Source organism: Coturnix japonica, chromosome 20 (genome assembly GCF_001577835.2).
Source record: "Coturnix japonica isolate 7356 chromosome 20, Coturnix japonica 2.1, whole genome shotgun sequence".
Classification (NCBI taxonomy): Eukaryota; Metazoa; Chordata; class Aves; order Galliformes; family Phasianidae; genus Coturnix; species Coturnix japonica.
Genome location: NC_029535.1, coordinates 9,368,206 through 9,385,200, shown reverse-complemented (window position 1 = coordinate 9,385,200; position 16,995 = coordinate 9,368,206). Strand labels below are relative to the sequence as shown.

The window sequence follows — 16,995 nt, the reverse complement described above, 5'->3', positions numbered from 1 at the left end:
CACTTCCGGCTTTTCCAGCTGTCGCGCAACGCCACTTCAGCGACCAATCTCTCCGTAGTGCGCTTGCGCAGTCGGGCCCGCCCCACGCATCCGGCGCCGCTGAGCATTCTGGGAGTTGTAGTTTAAAATAACCCCACCTCCCCGCCATAGAGGCGGTGTGAGAACTACACTTCCCAGAGTGCCTCGCGAGGGACGGCGCCGGCGGCTGGTGTGGTGGGGGAGCGAGGCGGCGCTGGGTGACGGGAGGAGCTCCCGGTACCGGGTGAGGGGCTGCGGTGTGCGCTGTGCGGCCGGGCCGGGGCCTGCGGGGTACGGAGGGACTGTGGAGGGATCTGAGAGCTCAGCCGGGCTCTGAGGGGTGGGGACGGCGGGGAGGGCTGCGGGCTGTGGGGCAGGGGGGGTCTAAGGGGCGTTGTGTTGTGACCAACTGCTTGTATAGCGGGTGCTGCAGCAGCACTGCTGTTGGAGAGAGGAGGGTTTGGGATAGGTGAGGGTTCCTACACACACCGCCTGGGTACGTGGTTTGAAGTTAAAAGAGGGAAGATTTAGGTTGGATGTTAGGGGGAAGTTCTTCACTAGGAGAGTGGTCAGGCCCTGGAACAGGCCGCCCAGGGAGGTTGTGGATGCCCCGTCCTTGGAGGTGTTCAAGGCCAGGTTGGACGGGGCCATGGGCAACCTGATCTATGGGGTCTCTATGGGGTCTCTATGGGGATCTATGGGGTCTCTATGGGGATCTATGGGGTCTCTCTGGTCTCTATGGGGATCTATGGGGTCTCCTGGGCAACCTGATCTAGTAAAGGTGTATGTTTGGTGGCCCTGCCAGGCAGGGGGGTTGGAACTACATGATCCTTGAGGTCCCTTCCAACCCGGCTCATTCTGTGATCCTGTGATCTGGCTGTGAGCTCGGTTCAGCTGTTGAAGATCCCATAATACTGTCATAAACAAAGTGAGGGGGCACCAACCTGCACATTCCTGCTCAGAACACTCCTCTATATCTGCACACCACTGGCTTCTTTTCTACGAGTCTTATATGTTCTCTAAGTTACTTTCAAGCAGACTTTAGCTTGCTCTTAAGTCCAAGAGAGAACAAACTTTGAGTTGAGAAGTGAGTTCATAATGGATGCTGTGCATTGTGTGCTGAAACACAGGTTAAGCTACTTGGAAGATCATGTTTTGAACATTGGATCTTGAGCTGTTTGCACTCTTCCTTTTGTGTCTGTGATTTGTCCTAGGGTTGGCTTAAGAGTTACTGATAAACGAGTAATGTCACTTATTAATCTGATGTTGGGAGAAGTTTAGATCATGGAGTGGAAGAATTCTGGAGATAATCTGTTTGTTAATGATTTCCTGGCATCTGTTGCAGGAGCAGGATGTATACTCTGCTGTCTGGGCTCTATAAGTATATGTTCCAGAGGGATGAGTACTGCATCTTGATCCTCGGTTTGGACAATGCTGGTAAAACAGTAAGTGCTGAGTGTTACCAATTGCATGCAGTTCTAAACATCCCCATCTTCAGAGACAAAACTTCCACCAGATGGGTCAGTCTTTGTCTGTAACATGAGCTATTTAAGCGATGTTGCCCCCAAGGAATCAACTTTTATCTCGTATTTAAATTTAGCATAAGCTTTGATAATCCTGTAATCCTTGTGAGCCCTTCTTTCTGCACTGAAATAGGGAGCGAGAAAAGTGCTTTGTTTCAAGGTTAGGGCAGTATCTATTGGAACAAGGTTCTGCAGTCATGAAAAAGGAGATCTGGGGCAGGGTCACCCAAGGCAGTAGAATATATGAGAGTGAATACTATTTCACATTCCTTTTCAGACCTTCCTTGAACAGACTAAAACTCGATTTAACAAGAACTACAAAGGGATGAGTCTGTCAAAAATCACAACCACTGTAGGCTTAAACAGTAAGTAAATATGTCTGGATTGTTGTTATTATTATTGCAAAGTTAGGCAACAGTTTCTTTTGGAGCGTTTGAATTACTTAAGAGTAAGCAAGACCAAAATAGTCCCTGCAAATGAAGGTCTTCTCTCCCAACCCCATTTATTTTGTGTAAGAATAAGATTGACTTGTTTAGCTTATAAGCAAAGGTAACCTTGAAGCCATGAAAACCTAACGAAGCAGATGTTCCATTTCAGGGCTACGCTCTGCAGTTAAGTAACATTTTGCTGGAATTCTTTGGCCTGATTCTGATATTATTTGTACTGATGTGGTTCTATCTGATATAGATGTCACTTCTACCTCATGTATTGTTGTGCTGCTGGAAGTAGCACTGTATATGATTTGCTCCAACCCCTCACTCTCAGTGTCTGTACTTTAAAGACCCTTTTTAGTTTTCATTGGATTGTTTTTTCTTCTTTCCTTCTAGTTGGTACAATTGATGTTGGCAAAACTCGGCTGATGTTTTGGGATCTTGGGGGCCAGGAGGAGCTACAGTCTCTTTGGGACAAGGTTGGAGATGTAGTTTTTTCTTTTGGTCTCTTTCACAATTACAGAACTATGATCCTTTAATCATCATATGGGTTTAATGGTAACCTTAGTCTTCAGCATCAACACTTCTCCAAAGGTTTGAGTGTATCTTTGTGAAATTAGCTTCAATATATATATTATCTTCATGAAGATTGTGCTTCATATTTGCATTAGTGTTTACAGGTGGTAATTACCATTAGATATGAGGATTGTGATGGTGGAGAAGCTCTTCAGGGCTTGGGGGGCAGATGTGTTTCTTCACCTGCTTCATTCAGTAGGCAATGCATGTGATGTGACACCATTCGTCTCTCCAGATATATGTGATGGAAACATCTGGCTTTATGTGGTTGATCTCTTTCACGTGTATCAAAATTCTACCAAGTAAAATAGAAATCTGCAAGAGTAACAGTTGGCCCTATACATGCACTAATATCTTGTGTTGTCCTTTCAGTACTATGCTGAATCTCACGGTGTCATCTATGTTATTGATTCCACTGATGAGGAGAGGCTCTCAGAATCTAAAAGAGCTTTTGGTGAGTTTGCTGTATTTTACCCGTCCTGTGATTTCCTCGTGTTTCTTGGCACTGTTCTGTTATTGCCATCATGTCTGATCCTGCAGTTGGTGACACATCTGTAGTACATTTGCATCTTCTCATCATAAATAACTGTGTTTATGAGGCAGAAAGCTGAAAGGTTGGAGCAAATAAAAATACAGCATGAGGAGGAGCCTCTTGCTTCATTGGGCAAGAAGGGTCTTGTGTCTGCACAACGTTGTCCTCCAGAACTGGCTAAACCTCTGTTCTGTTTTTTGTGCTTTACAGAGAAGATGATTACTAGCGAAGCTCTGGAAGGAGTTCCCATTCTGGTGTTAGCTAACAAGCAGGATGTAGAGGTAAGATTATTTGCACATGTGCTTCTTACATGAGCAAACAAACAGACATTGGGAAGTTGGGCTCTGCATTTAAGTTATTTTATATTCCTGGACTGATACCTGTTGAGCTTTCTTGCTGCTGGAAACAAATTCTTTGAATTTAGTTTTTCCTTTCTCTCCCAGTGATGCAGGTAAGTTTACTACAGAGACACTTTTCTCTCCTGATTTGAACTTTCTTTTGTGAACAGAACAGACTATAGCTATGGGAGGGCTTTCTTGTGCTGTGGCTTGGTATCTTGATATGGTTCTTTCCTCGTTTATTTAGCAAAACATTGTTAGTGAACTTTGTTTATGCTCTTCTGGATTTTACGTGGAATTCCAGTACTGCAGTTGGAGAGATCAGTCTCTAGATGGAGCTAGAGACTGTTGGGAAATTATGGAGTAGGAGCCTTTGCAGCTGTGATCAGCGTCTGTTCCAAAGTGTGGCAGTGCTTCCCAGCTCCTTCTCCTGGTCTGTGCACCTTTTTCAGTGAGTGTATTTGTGGGAGATCCTTGAGATTTCCATGGATGTTGCTTTGGATATAAAGGAGGATTTTGTTGTCATCCATTTGTACAACGCAGGAGATGTTTGGGTGATCGTCAGGTTATGTGGGCACAGAAAGAAAAGAAGTTAATTCCACTTTAGGGACAGCATAAACTTAAGATCCACAATTCCTGATTTCAGGTTGTGACTTTGCTGTGAACTCTTGTGTTTGGGAAAGATGAGTGTCTTTTCTATGTGGAAACTAGAATGTTACCTCTTGTGCTTCCATGCAGCAGTACAGTAACAGTGAGCAATCTGCACTCTTCTCTTTTGCTATTGAAATTTAACTACATGCTGTGATTTAAAAACTGTTTGAAATTTCCTCATGGCCATGTATGCATTTTTTGCTATGGACTTACTGCAGAGGTCAGTTCTTCTGGCACCCAATCTGGGCCAGTGTAAACTGAACAACTAGACCTCTTCACGTGGCTACAAAGAGGTACTTGAAACAGGCTTTTAAGGTAAACACTATGAAGGTTCAGAGGGTTCAGGAGCAGCCCACAGATTCATTGCTTTCATGCAGTCACAGGACTGTGATGAGATGAGCAAAGCTGTGCTGGCTGGAAGTGTATCTATTTTCAAGTCATATCTAAGTTATATACATAGGGGCCTAATCTTAGACTGTGATCTTGGATGTGAACACAGAGTGAAGGGACGTCAGTGCTATTAACAAAATACTGAAGGGTCTGTAGTGTATTTCTGAGTAATTATTTAGGCTTTCGTAAGCAAGGATTAGAAAACTAGAGGGCTTTTTTCTCTTCCACTGATGTAGCAGAAGTGATGACCTTTGGAAGAAAACAATATTACAGAGCAATCAGTGGAGAAAATTACTCTGTTGTGATTCTCCAGGCATGTCATTGGAATGAAGAATTCTCCCCAGCATTCCTCTGCTGTTAACACAGATCATAATGAGGGAAGATAAATGGTGTCTTAATCATTCTGGTATTTCTGGGTGAAAAAATAATGTAGGTTGGTTACGTTTACAAAGGTCAGAAGGATATTTGTGTTGTAACGTCTCCGAACTCTGGCATGGATTTGTGTTCTGAAGAACAAGTGAAGAAAGTTGTGAAATGCACGCAGCCTTGTAAAGGGTGAGATTCTTTTTGGCTCTGATGCTGAATAGCTTGTAGACAGAAATTCCTCTCTTAGCAGCCACTGTTACCCTGGGGTAAGTTGTATCGACACAGCGCTGAGTGATGTTTGGCAGTATCAGGAGATGGAATAACATCATGGGCCGTGAAATAGCAGTTTTTCTATCCTGAAAAGAATGTGAATCTTCTTTTACCAGGAATACACTCTATGTTTAGCAGAGTTTCCATACAAGGCCATTCTGAACTGCTGATTAAATGCTGAGTGTGTTGTTAGTGGGCTGGTTTGGGTTCTGTTTGTTCTAAAGGAGCTGTAGCTTTGCTGGGGGCATCCATATCTGATAGGTAGTGTTTGGTGCTGACTCTCAAGTCAAAGACCCACTTTTGGCCCATTTTGCTTTACCTGTTGACTGCTGAGTAAACAGCAAAACAAGAATTTTCTGTCTGTGGTTTTGATCTGAATGCAGCATTTAAAGGCCTTTAAACTCTCTGTGTTGCTGAGCTGTAAAATGGGGAACAGAATGCCTCACTTAGGAAAGCTATTAAAAATACTGGAGAAAGTGAGCTAAAACAATGAGCCTGTGGAAATGGAGTGTTGTGTGATGACTTTGGGAGGAGGTCTTGCATTCCCGGTCGTAGGATAAATGTTGGGAGTTTAGCTTGAAATTAGTGAGATATTGGAAAGCATCCCACTAGTGCATCCATTAAAAATAACAGCACAGAATGCAGGCCAGGTTAGTTAGAATCATTATTATTATTCAGTATTTTTGTTTGGGCCTTATTATTATTAGCTACCTTATTATCATTGGCTCCTTTTCTAGTTCCATTCTGCCAGTTACCCTGGAGGTGGCTGGGAAGCCCATGATTGAAGCTTTGTCCTGGCACGACCATGCCTCAGGGAGCCTACGTGAAGTGATGATTTTGCACACAGTCTTTAGGGGAAGTGAAGATGGATATCAGACTCCTTGAGTTGTGATTTTCCTCTGGTGTGGTAGATAGCATCATTTCAGAAAGGTCATGTGTGGATTTTATCATTGTACTGTTAGGCTGATGATGTGGTCACGAACCCAGTTTCCCTAGTTTGCTCCTTGGTTTCAGCTGGGAGACAAAACACATCTATAAACAGTTGTTTTGTAATGGAGATGGGAAGGAGGAAAAGAGAGGAACTAAGAGAAAATGTCAGTTGTGGCTTCCAAAGCACGAGAAGCTCAGATGCTCCTGGCAGGCAGTGAATGTCATACAGAAAACAAGCTGAATGTTTTAGAAACCTGAACAAGTTGATCATTTGGAAGTCATCTCTCACCCATTTTCCACACCTACTGGTATGAATCCCAGCTCCCAAGTCCAGGCTGACTCCTGTGATGTTACTATGCTTCCATGTGGCTTAATCCTTCAAGTCTCAAAAGGATCCGATGTGGTGTTTGGGTAAACACATGTCTAAAACATAGAAAGAAAGCTCTTGTTTGATTTTCTTTGCAGACTTGTCTGTCAATTCCTGACATCAAAACAGCGTTTAGTGACTGCATTAACAAAATTGGGAAGAGAGACTGCCTAACACAAGCCTGCTCTGCTCTGACTGGGTGAGTATGAGAACTGATGATGTTCTGGTTAACAGAACAGCTGTGTGGTGCCATACAAGGGGATCAGTATGGCACACTGCAGTAACCACAGTAAGGGTGCTGTGTTTCCTTCCCAGCAGTGACAGATGCACCTTTGTTAACCTTGAACTTGTACCAGGTCAGCAACTCCATCTGTAAAACCTTTCTATAAAACATAATGCAAATGTAGCAGCCCTGTCTGCTCACAGGCACGGAGCAATGGCACTTGGGGGCTTATGGAGCTGGTGATGGTTCTCCGTTGTTTTTCCTTCCCCATACACATTAATCATTGCAGTGGTTCTTTTGCTGCAGCCCCAGGCCTTTATGCAGTAAGTCAATTGAAAATACAGCTATTTATGACACTGATAGGGCAACGAGTGGTGTTCTGTTGCTGGTAATTATGCTTTTGCTGTCATATTTTTGGGCATGCAGATGAGCTTTGCTATATAGATAGTGTGTATACAGCTGTCTCTGATAGAGCTTGTGTGCCAGGGAGGTGTGTGGTTTAAGACACAGCGACTAGAACAGACCAGAACTTGGGAGGCTGGGATATTTGTTTGTGCCTGTGTAGCTGTGTGCCATGGCCTTGACCAGGCTGCTCAGTTCTCAGCACCTTGGCATCATCCTTGTGTCTTGTAATACTTTGGCAACACTTTTATTTCTTCAGTGAAAAGTGTTATTTGGCATGAAGTCAAAAGCAATGTGAGAGGTGATTAGAGAAATACTGCAGGCTGAATGAATTACTACCCAAAGTACTGAATCCAGAGCTTTGAGATTTCTTCTCTTCTTTTTAATGTAACAACAAAGCTGTAATCTGACACAGGCTACTGGAAAACATAAGTAAAGCTTTTAACCCATGGGGAAAAAATCTCAGCTGCCTACATTACTAAGAGCCAAATGCTGTTAAGCAGATGAATGACCACATCAATAAAAACAATGGTTAAGCACTGACTGGAAGAGAAGCATTAGATAACAGCCTTATGAAATGCAACCTTTACCATTGTGGTTTTCATACAAACACTTCTATTTTTGATCTGTGTGGAAATTCCTTGCAGAATTTCATTTTGAGTTTGCACTAATAATAATAGTGGTAGAAGTCCTGTCTGGGAAGCTGTGCAGATGGGTTTGTTGCTTGGCAAACCCAGCACAGATGATTACAGGAAGTGGGAGCCAGATTGGAATATGTGATATAACTGGTCTGGGACTTGCAGCAAATAACCTCAAAGGAGCTGACTCTCAAGTTCTTTAACATTCAAGGTTTCCCCAGGGTTGATGACTCATTAGATTGGACATAGACATGTGGAAACAACCGAGAAACAAAAGATGGACTTTAAATGCCAAGCTGAAAAAAGATCTGATTCCCATTGTTTGGATGTATGAGAGGCTACCATAGTAATGCCAGCACTTAAGTGCATGGCAGGGCCCTTCAGTTTCTCATGTAAGTGGTCAGTTAGGGCCTACATGCACCATGTGTGTTTTAATCTTGCCTACCTGTCTTATTTCCTCAGCAAAGGAGTGAACGAGGGAATTGAATGGATGGTGAAGTGCGTGGTGAGGAACATCCACCGACCCCCAAGAAAGAAGGACATAACGTAAGGAATTGCAAGGCAGCCAAGGAATGGACATTCTCTTCCCACACAGCTTAGTGTTCTCTTTAAAGAAGGTGGTCCACCAGATTTCTATTACACCTGATTCTTTCCGAAGTTTGAAGACGAACATTCTCTTTCTTTGTCTAAAAAACCTGAGCAAAGGATTCCAGCTGGGGTTGGGGGGAATCTCTTACTTCAAGTATTAAGCCATTGGCCTGAGGGCATAGACTGAGTGGCAATCTGTAATTTGTTGCAGATGCAAAGAACTTCATTTTCTACTTTGTATTACTTTGTGACTCTTGATTTATTAGTCTGATGGGCTAGAGGCCAGTAACTTGGAACTGTCCTCTCTTGAAGGAACCGAATACATGAATATGAAAGGGAAGGAGCACGGGGAATGGCTCTCCCTTCTCTCTGAGAAGATACCTTGCTGCTCCAGCCCCATGGCTACTAAAGGTGGTCTTACTGGCCCTGTTATGCTTTTGTTTGTATGATGGGGAGAGACAGTGTTGATAATAATTCAGTTTTCAGTTGGCACTTTGATCCAATGACTTTTACCCGTGGTAAATACAAATATGGAAGCCAACCTGTAGCACAGTGATACACTGTTTGAAAATGGTATTTGTAACAGGACATGAAGCACTGCCTTGCTTTGACTGCCAGTCTCTGCTGTGCATTCTTCTTAATTGTAAGAATAATTGATTGATTTGTTTAACTGGAATGAATTGGGGCACTCTGTGTATAATGTCTAGGCCAAAATCTGAACCTCTAGGCAGGGAGAAAATCAGTATGCAATAAAGCTTCCTGCTCCTTCCAACTCTCTTGCTCAAGCAACTGATGAGTCTTATAAGTTCAGGAACGTTGGTACTTGGCCTTCTATGGCTTTTTGAAATGCAGGAAAGAACAGAAAGGCAGCTCTCAAAGTCAGATCCTGCTCACTTCTCTTGTGGCCAACCCAGCTGGTAATTCTGTGGATGTATCACTAACGTTTCTCCAAATACCTCTTTGAAAACATCTGGATGCATTTAATGGTGGTTTGGCTGTGGGCATTATTCTTTGTGTGGCTGAGTTACTCTTGGCACTGGTGGGTGTTCAGAGCTGTTTGCACCTGATGAAGTGTACATTGTTCTGGCTCTGTTTGAGTAAGATACATGGTGATATTTGTTTAATGATATGTTATCTGGCTCTTGCCAAAGCCCTTTGTGTTAAATGTTCTGTGTTCAACTTCTTGCCAATCCTTTTTTTTTCCACAAAAGCATTCATTTCCTTGCTTGGAGTCAAGGTGTGAAAGAACATGAAGTACTTCATAAAGTACATGAAGCCAGAGCAGAATCTTACTTCTCTGTACCACTAAGACAGGAGAAGGCTGGGCAGTTGTCCCGCAAGAAAAACAGTGATTGGTGCAGAATGGAAGTGATTCCAGAATCACAGATCCAGCTGGAAGCAAGAGATGTCATTAGGTTTCTTTAGACCCAGTGACCCATCTTGGGTTTCCTACACACTCTGTGGATGCAGAACGAGAAGATTAATTGAAGAACACTTCAGTAAGTAAGTAGTAGCTCCTTTTCTAGGTGCTGCATGTTTTGTAAGGCTGAAAGCTTCAGGTGTGCAAGAGAACAGGATGTTCAGTGGCCTTTACTTGTAAAGGACATCTCTCCCACTTGACCATCTCTGAAAGCACGAGGCCTTTCAAGGTAACTGTGGTCCTGGCTGTTGTTTCAGTTGGCAGGGTTGATGTCAACAATTAGGCTGAAGACGTAAAACAGTAACAGGAGAAGAAAAGCTAAGAGATAAAATTCTTCAGTCAACTAATGTGAAATATCAATTTAATTGGATGCCAGGGGTTTTCCAAGCTTTCCTCATACCTTTCTGAGATCTCTTTCTCACCACAGGAGATGAGAGAAGAAAAACAGTTTTGAGCTTAAGGAAACAGTTGTTCTCATAAGTGTCTAGACACCAAGAATGTTTTGATACCAAGCAACGTTTTGACTTCGAAATACAAAGTTCTCATGTTTGGGAGTGGTGGTGGTTGTTTTGTGCCTGGAAAGATGCATCAGCCCACAGAAGTCAAGGAGGATTAGCTTCTAACACTCACAGCAGGTATTGGATGGGGCGTGTGGCTGCTTGGCACCCAAGGTGTGTTTTAGGACAAGTTTAGCAGTCAGATTTTTCCAACATGACCAAGTACCTGGTACGGTCACAAGATTTCTGCATGCAGCCCAGTAAGCAAACACAGTCAAAGCAGTCCTAGAATTGCTTTGGTGTGTCCTCCACGCTGCAGCATGACTGCAGTGTAGGAATTCAGCTGGATCAGCTGAGAGGTACAAGATAAAAATCTTGCTGTGCAAGCATGACCTACACTTGTATCTCACCAATGGTGCACAGTGTGCAGCTACTCTGTTTGAAGCACACTGAGAGCAGAGTGCTGCTAAGTCAGCTGGGGGTTTTGCTTGTGTTTGCTCTACGTGATCATAAACACGTCCGCAAGGACGACTTGCTTCTTCAGTTGATTTATTTCAGCTTCTGTCTTTGTAAGTGGGTTTATACTGCTAACGATGCTTCAGGACTGACCTATGGAATAGGATGGAGTGGGTATGGAAAAAGCATTCTCAAAAGGGACGGGACGTAACTCATAAACACCAATGAAATAATCCCCCTGGCACAGGCAGGGGTGCCATGCTGGTAACCAGTTTGGGTCCTGATCAGTGATTTCATCAGTTATTCATCATATTTTAGTCCTGTGCTTTCTTTAGGCCCTTACAGAATGCTTTTCCATTACAAGTCCCTAGAAAACCTTCAAGGAAAGGAAGGACACTTCAGTGCAGGTAATTGTAAGCAGTGTTTCAGATGCCTTTGAGATGGGTCTGCTTTGCCTCTGCCCATTCACAGCAGTTCATTTCTCCAAACAGTTGCTTTCTATTCCAAAACAAACTCATCTTCTTTTTGTCCTTTGATGTGCTTTACACTGAGATAAAACTAAGTGGCTGAGGACAGTGGTAGGTATTTCACTTGCCTTGTTTGAACATTAGCAGGAGATTAATTTTCTCTCACCCCTCTGGAATTTCCCTACTGGGCAAACATTTATTAGCTGTTAGCAACAGGAGACAACAGCATCGCTTAAGAATGATGCCCAAAAAAAGCACTTTTGTTGCTTTTGAACTCTCTGCTCATTGTAGTGCTGCCTGTGTTTGCAACCATTTCATGTTCGCTTGGATCTGGTGGAAGGTGTGGAATGACTGAGCTACAACTCCTCTGGCTGCCCTTAGTCTTTTCTTCCCTACCATCTCCTCCTCCTGTGCTGCTGGCCCATCCTTTGTGCCATGTCTAACGCATCCATCTGTTCAGCTGAGGTAAGGATCTGCCTTTACACACGGAGATAGGAATCTCAAACTAAAGGAAACATTCTGTGGGTCTGGAAGTTTGCTTCTCTTCAGCAGCGATGTTTCCACTGAACACGAGGTGATCTGGTTAGTCATGATTTCCAGAAGGGCTCATGAATAACTATGAGGTACCATCGTGGGGTTGGAAAATAAACATTTGCAACAGTCCTCTGCTAAAAACTTGGATCAGAATCCTTACTTACAAGGTTCGGGATTGATTTAGGTAATTTCATTTGCTGAAACAGGACGGTGGATCTTGTCTGCTAGCAAGAAAACCAGCCTGAAGAGGGGACTTCCAGAGAGAACTGCTAAGAAATGCAAAGAGGGTTGTACTGGCTCTGGTCTTCACCATCATCCCTTCAAATCATGGGTGTCAGAAACCATCTGATTGATGTGGGTGGTGTCTGAGGGGCAGCCCCACAGTGGTGTCCACACAGCAGGTTTGCCTTCAGTCTTGGGCCCGTTTTTAGAGGCTGAAAGAAGTGACTCCAAGTGTTTGTCTGCGGGTTTCCTGACATCAAACTGGGCAAGCCGCAAGAAAGAGAGCAGGCTGAACTGACCCTGCAGGTGGGCTGGGGGCTGGGTGCCCTCTCAAAATCCCTTTTGGCACAGTTTTCCATTAACATTTTGGCTCAAATCTGCCTGCAGAGAAATAAGAGGCATTGGAGAGCACTTATCAGGACAAAGAACAGCAGGGAAAGCAGGGCAGGTGCTTTTTCACAACGGGATTTTGTAACCGACTTACTTGAAGTTGGAAATCCCACATGAAACATCTCCAGAGCGTAACATGGCCATTATTTGGTGTGCTGGATGTCAGGTTTTTCATGCAGTTTTGTTTCTTAAGCTTCTGAAATCCCTCAAAGAACTGTTGTACCGTTCTTCGGGTAAGTCCAGCTTCTGTGACAACCACTGGGGGCTTTCCATTCGTTTCTCTAGGCGTGTTTTGGCTCTTTTCTATCCCAAACCAGTTCCCAAGAATACAGCCCCAGCCAGTTGCTTTCAAACAGCTTTATCTGCACAGCTTACATCTAATCACAGGAATCTTCAGCTCCGCGACCCGTTACCTCATAAGGGAATGCTGGTTGTACTTTCTGCTGAGAGCATCATGATGCTGACAGCAGTCAGGGCTGATGTAGGAGAATATCCGAGGGCTGGGGCACTGGGGAAAAACATGACCCCATTTCTGACGTCAGATTCCAATCAAGCAGAACAAGGAGCACAAAGCCGTGCGGTGACTAACAGCTCAGCTGAGGAATTGTGCCTGCCAGTTATTTTTAAACACAACATCACTTTCTGTGGTTAGGGGGGAACCTCCTCATTCCCACTCGGTGACACCATCTTTCCCTTAAGCTGAAGGCTGCTGGTTCTGGACTAACACCACCTTGTCCACATCCCTTTTCCAAGGACGTCAGGAGGACAGTGCAAAGTGTCTCCCACATGTTGCCATAGGGTACCGAGAAGCAGTAGTCACCGTGAGGCAGCAGAGAAATTTGGTTAAGAACTCACAGCATGAAAGATCCCTTCCATGAAACAAAGCCACCGCCAGAATACGCGGGAAGTGCCCTCACACCCTGCCAATGAGTAATGCCTCCTTCTTGTGCCTATCTGTAGGTGGCAGCCATCCACAGACGCTCGGCACTTCTTCCATCCAGTCCTCTGCTCCAGCTGTGATGGGAGGGAGTGTTGCACCATGGAGGATTCCTGCTTAAGCCCTTGTTCGTCACAGATGGAACTGCTGTCTATCTGATCTTCAGGCACAAGCAGGCAGTAAGGTGGGCGTTGCGCTGCTCTGCCAGGGCACAGAGGCGGCTGCCAGCTCCAACAAGCACAAAAGCACGTGGTAAAAGCTTCATAAAAGCACGTGGTGAAAGCTTCATCCTTTGGACTATGCGTCCTTCAGACAGGTGGATGCCAAGCTCGATGTTTTGTAGCATCACAGAATGGTTTGGGTTGGAAGGGACCTTAAAGATTGTCTTCTTCCAAGCCTTGTCATGAGCAGGGACATCCAACACAACCTTGAGCACCCCCTGGGGTAGGGCAGCCACTGCTTCTTTGGGAAGCCCCTGTCAGAGCCTTGGAGTGAGTTTCTCCAACACTTAACCCTATATCTCCCCACTTTTAGCTTAAAACTCTTCTCTCTGATCCTATTACCACACTCACTGGTAGCATGCCCCAACAACTTCCCTATAAGCCCCTGTTATGTACTGGGAGGCCACAGGGAGGTCTCCCCAGACCCTTCTCCATGCAGAGCACCCCAGCTTTCAGGCTGCCTCTGTAGGAGAGATTCTCCAGCACTCTGCTCATCCTCCCAGCCCTCCTTTTGTTTGCAGGCACTAATTCAAACCTATTGCACTGCAGCCTTTAGAAATCTGTGTTTCATTTATACCGTAAGCACCGCTCTGAGGACAAACTAAATTCACTGTAAAATTAATTGGATCCTTATGCCCTGAAACTGAAACCTGCGGAGTCTGTTTGTGTTCCAGTTCATTTCCAAGCCAGGAGCTGCTGTGCAGTTATAGAAACCGAACAGCCTGGCATGCAGCTCCTCTGCAGACATATCTTAAGCAGTGTGTTTTTGAGTCACACTCAGCAGAAGAGCATGTTCCATAGGGGCATGAGGAACTCTTTGTTCTCAGGAATAAGTGGTACAAAGAGCACTTCCTCACTGCACGCACAGGCACTAACATTCAAATGAGCATCATTCAGGGGTTGTGGATTTAGCAACCAAATCCCACCACCCACACAGGTGGGCTTTTGTAGCTGGGGAATGGACACCAAACAAGGCTCATCTTCAGATCTTCTCTTTGAGGCTGTGTTTCATCTCTACACGTACTGAACACTGCAGTTTAGCAGCAAAGCCTTTGCTCTGCAGATGGAAGCAGGGGGAGCAGAGCTCACACCTGGGCAGGGGGAGGAGGATGGAAGGGAAAGCAGCTGCCCCCAGGCAGCCTCATCCCCTGCAAGGACTGTTACCCACCTTAACAGCACAGCTCATCTCTGTGCCAGGAGAAGAGGCAGAACCACATGGCCTCATGTGCCACATGCTGTGCAGGACCTAATAAACAACTCGTGAGTAGAACTGCTGTACCAAAGGGCACAGAGTAGCTGTAAACCAGAGATGTTGAATCACTGGCCTGGTTGTTTCTGCATGACGTCATTATCAGCACCCAACAGACGAAACTGGGGGAAAGAATTTGCTTTTTATCTTGCCAAGATCTGATTTCTCCTTTTGGGCTCGGCCACAAAGTGAGGAATGCACGCTCCTTATCTTTGTGTTTCCCAGCTAAATATTCCTTGTGCTGCTTCTGGGAAGTCCTACCAAGTCCCAGTGACGGGGAAGGAAGTGCAGAGACGCAAATAGAAACCAGCATCAGGAAATCTGCACGTGAGGCTGATGCGATCTCACCAAGTCTTCATCTGGTTCCTTGTACTGCAGAGCTGAGGATGCCCTTCAGCCCATATGGCTGAGAGCAGCAGCCCCCCAGCACACCTCCCTGCTGACCTCATGCTCTTGGGAATCATCCTTTCCTCCTAATTCCATAGAAAAATGACCAAATCTCCCCGCTCTACATTCTCTGGGTTGCAGCTGAAGTCATGGCACAGCTGTGCTATGTCCAGCACAGCTCTTTTCTAACCTTAACCGTTCTATGGCTCTTACCTGGTGTGCTGAGCCTGTGCAGGACTCTCAGTTCCCATTTATCCAACCATCCCAGGCTGGAAACAGCTGCTGCGTCATCTCTCAGTTACTCTTTGTGCTTTACAGGAAGCTCCTCAAGCCCTGAAGGGAACAGAGATTATAAACTGAGAAGGGAAAGAAATTGGGGCTGAGGAGTGAAAGGTAAAGTCCTGTGGGAGAACAACAGCTCCCTGAGCCCACACGTATCTGAGCACCAGCAGCATGGGCCCCATCAATGCATCTCTACTAACAGACTCCTGGTGACTTCTGTTTGTCCTGCATGTCCCCTGAGAGCTATGGGAGGTTCAGGTCCCATTTTTGCTCACCCCGGTGCCAAGTTCAGGCTGCTTTGCACAGCACCCCTAAGCTGCTCCTGCTCTTGCACACGGCTGACTTCCTCCAACTCAATTCTTCCCTGGCACTGGCCCTGCAGCACCTGCACAGCTCCAGCCCATCGCCAGGCATTGCTCTGCAGAGATAACACGTGCAGCAGGGAGGGACGAGTCTCAGCAGGGAGAGCGTGGGCAAAGCAGTGGATTGCAATCAGAAGAAAAAAACCCTACAATCAAATAAAGCCCGGGCTTTAGAGCAGATAAGATCAGTGCCTCTTTGGAATGATGGTGGGCGGATTTGAACAAGCTCAGCCTGCGTTCACCTTCTCCTGCATTCTCTCTCCCTGGAGCTCAGTTTGTTCCCAGGGCTGGGTGCAGGAGGACACAGCATTCCTGCTCCATCAGAGCACTGCCAGTGCTGCGGGATGTTTGCAGGACAGGGGGTGACTTTGTCTGACCTCTGATCCAGTCGTGACCCCACAGCTGGGCCCAGTTGCATTACAAACCCACACCATGTCCCCACTGCACACCTCCAAACCCCCCCCACCCCCAGGTACCATCCAGCACCAGCTGCCCTCACTGCTGACACCAAGATGTGAACCAGTGACGTGTGACCTCACCATGCAAACCTGTACCAGCTCCAGCCCCCATTCATCATTCATCACCCCTATTTCCAACCCCTCTGGGGCATCACGATGCTCTGGGCGCATCGCAGTGGGACGTGTCCCAACCCCTCCTGCTGCTGGAGCTGGGATTTGGGAGCTCCAGCCATGAGTCAGCGCCGCACCTGAGAGCCCGACTCATCCCGTGCAGAACACGCAGCTGTGCATCAGCTGCTTCAATAAGCTGCGGGGTATTTCTTTCTTTCCTTCCTGTTTAAGTACGTACCCATGTCGGGTGATCGGGAAGGCCGTTGTGAGGCTGGAGTTTCTATGCGGCGCTCACAGCATCAGGGGAAATTGGCTTCTGTGTACAAAACATCTGAGTCATCCCTGGGGGAGAACCACGTCCATGTTTAATGGTGCTGCCTTCTCCTCTCTGCTGCAGCTTATAATGAAAAGTGCCATTTAAATTACCAGGAAGAAGTTGGTGCTGCCAAGTGCTGGAAACTTCAGTGAAACCCTATGGGGGGTTTAATCCTCTGAGTTGCTCCACAATGAGTGATACTACAGTGAGCGTGAGCAGCCCTGTGAGCTGCAGCAGGAGGAGGAAGGCAGCGTTACTTTGGCACCATGGGACTGGTGTGGGATCTCATAGCAAAGCCCCATTTCCCAGAACCCAAGTGGCATCCACCTGCTAACACCCTTTGTATGCTGCTCTAAAGGTCGGCATTGACCAGGAAGATCCCTGCCATGATAACTGAGATCCTGCATGAAGGAGAAGCTTCACCACACAGAAATCCCCACCGG

General features: G+C 45.8%; 1 protein-coding gene and 1 long non-coding RNA gene across 4 annotated transcripts; one reads left to right on the top strand and one right to left on the bottom strand.

The window, feature by feature from the left end:
* Positions 1–143: 143 nt before the first annotated feature.
* ARFRP1 (ADP ribosylation factor related protein 1) lies at positions 144–13,454 on the top strand. Of its 3 annotated transcripts, none has more exons than XM_015881988.1 (9): positions 144–262; positions 1,364–1,463; positions 1,819–1,906; positions 2,369–2,451; positions 2,921–3,002; positions 3,291–3,361; positions 6,491–6,591; positions 8,118–8,201; positions 13,190–13,454. In XM_015881988.1, exons 2-9 carry the CDS (start codon positions 1,371–1,373, stop codon positions 13,323–13,325), a joined length of 738 nt encoding a protein of 245 aa, XP_015737474.1. In that variant the 5' UTR covers positions 144–262; positions 1,364–1,370; the 3' UTR covers positions 13,326–13,454. The 3 variants fall into 3 exon arrangements, with proteins under 3 accessions (XP_015737474.1, XP_015737476.1, XP_015737475.1); XM_015881989.1 differs by having other exon boundaries at positions 180–309; XM_015881990.2 differs by lacking the exon at positions 13,190–13,454 and having other exon boundaries at positions 8,118–9,422.
* On the bottom strand, positions 5,747–16,620 carry LOC116654298. Its single transcript, XR_004309442.1, has 3 exons — positions 16,475–16,620; positions 15,237–15,356; positions 5,747–6,448 (listed from the first exon to the last, which is right to left on the bottom strand). It is a non-coding gene; the product is annotated as an uncharacterized LOC116654298 (long non-coding RNA).
* Between the last annotated feature and the right edge of the window lie 375 nt (positions 16,621–16,995).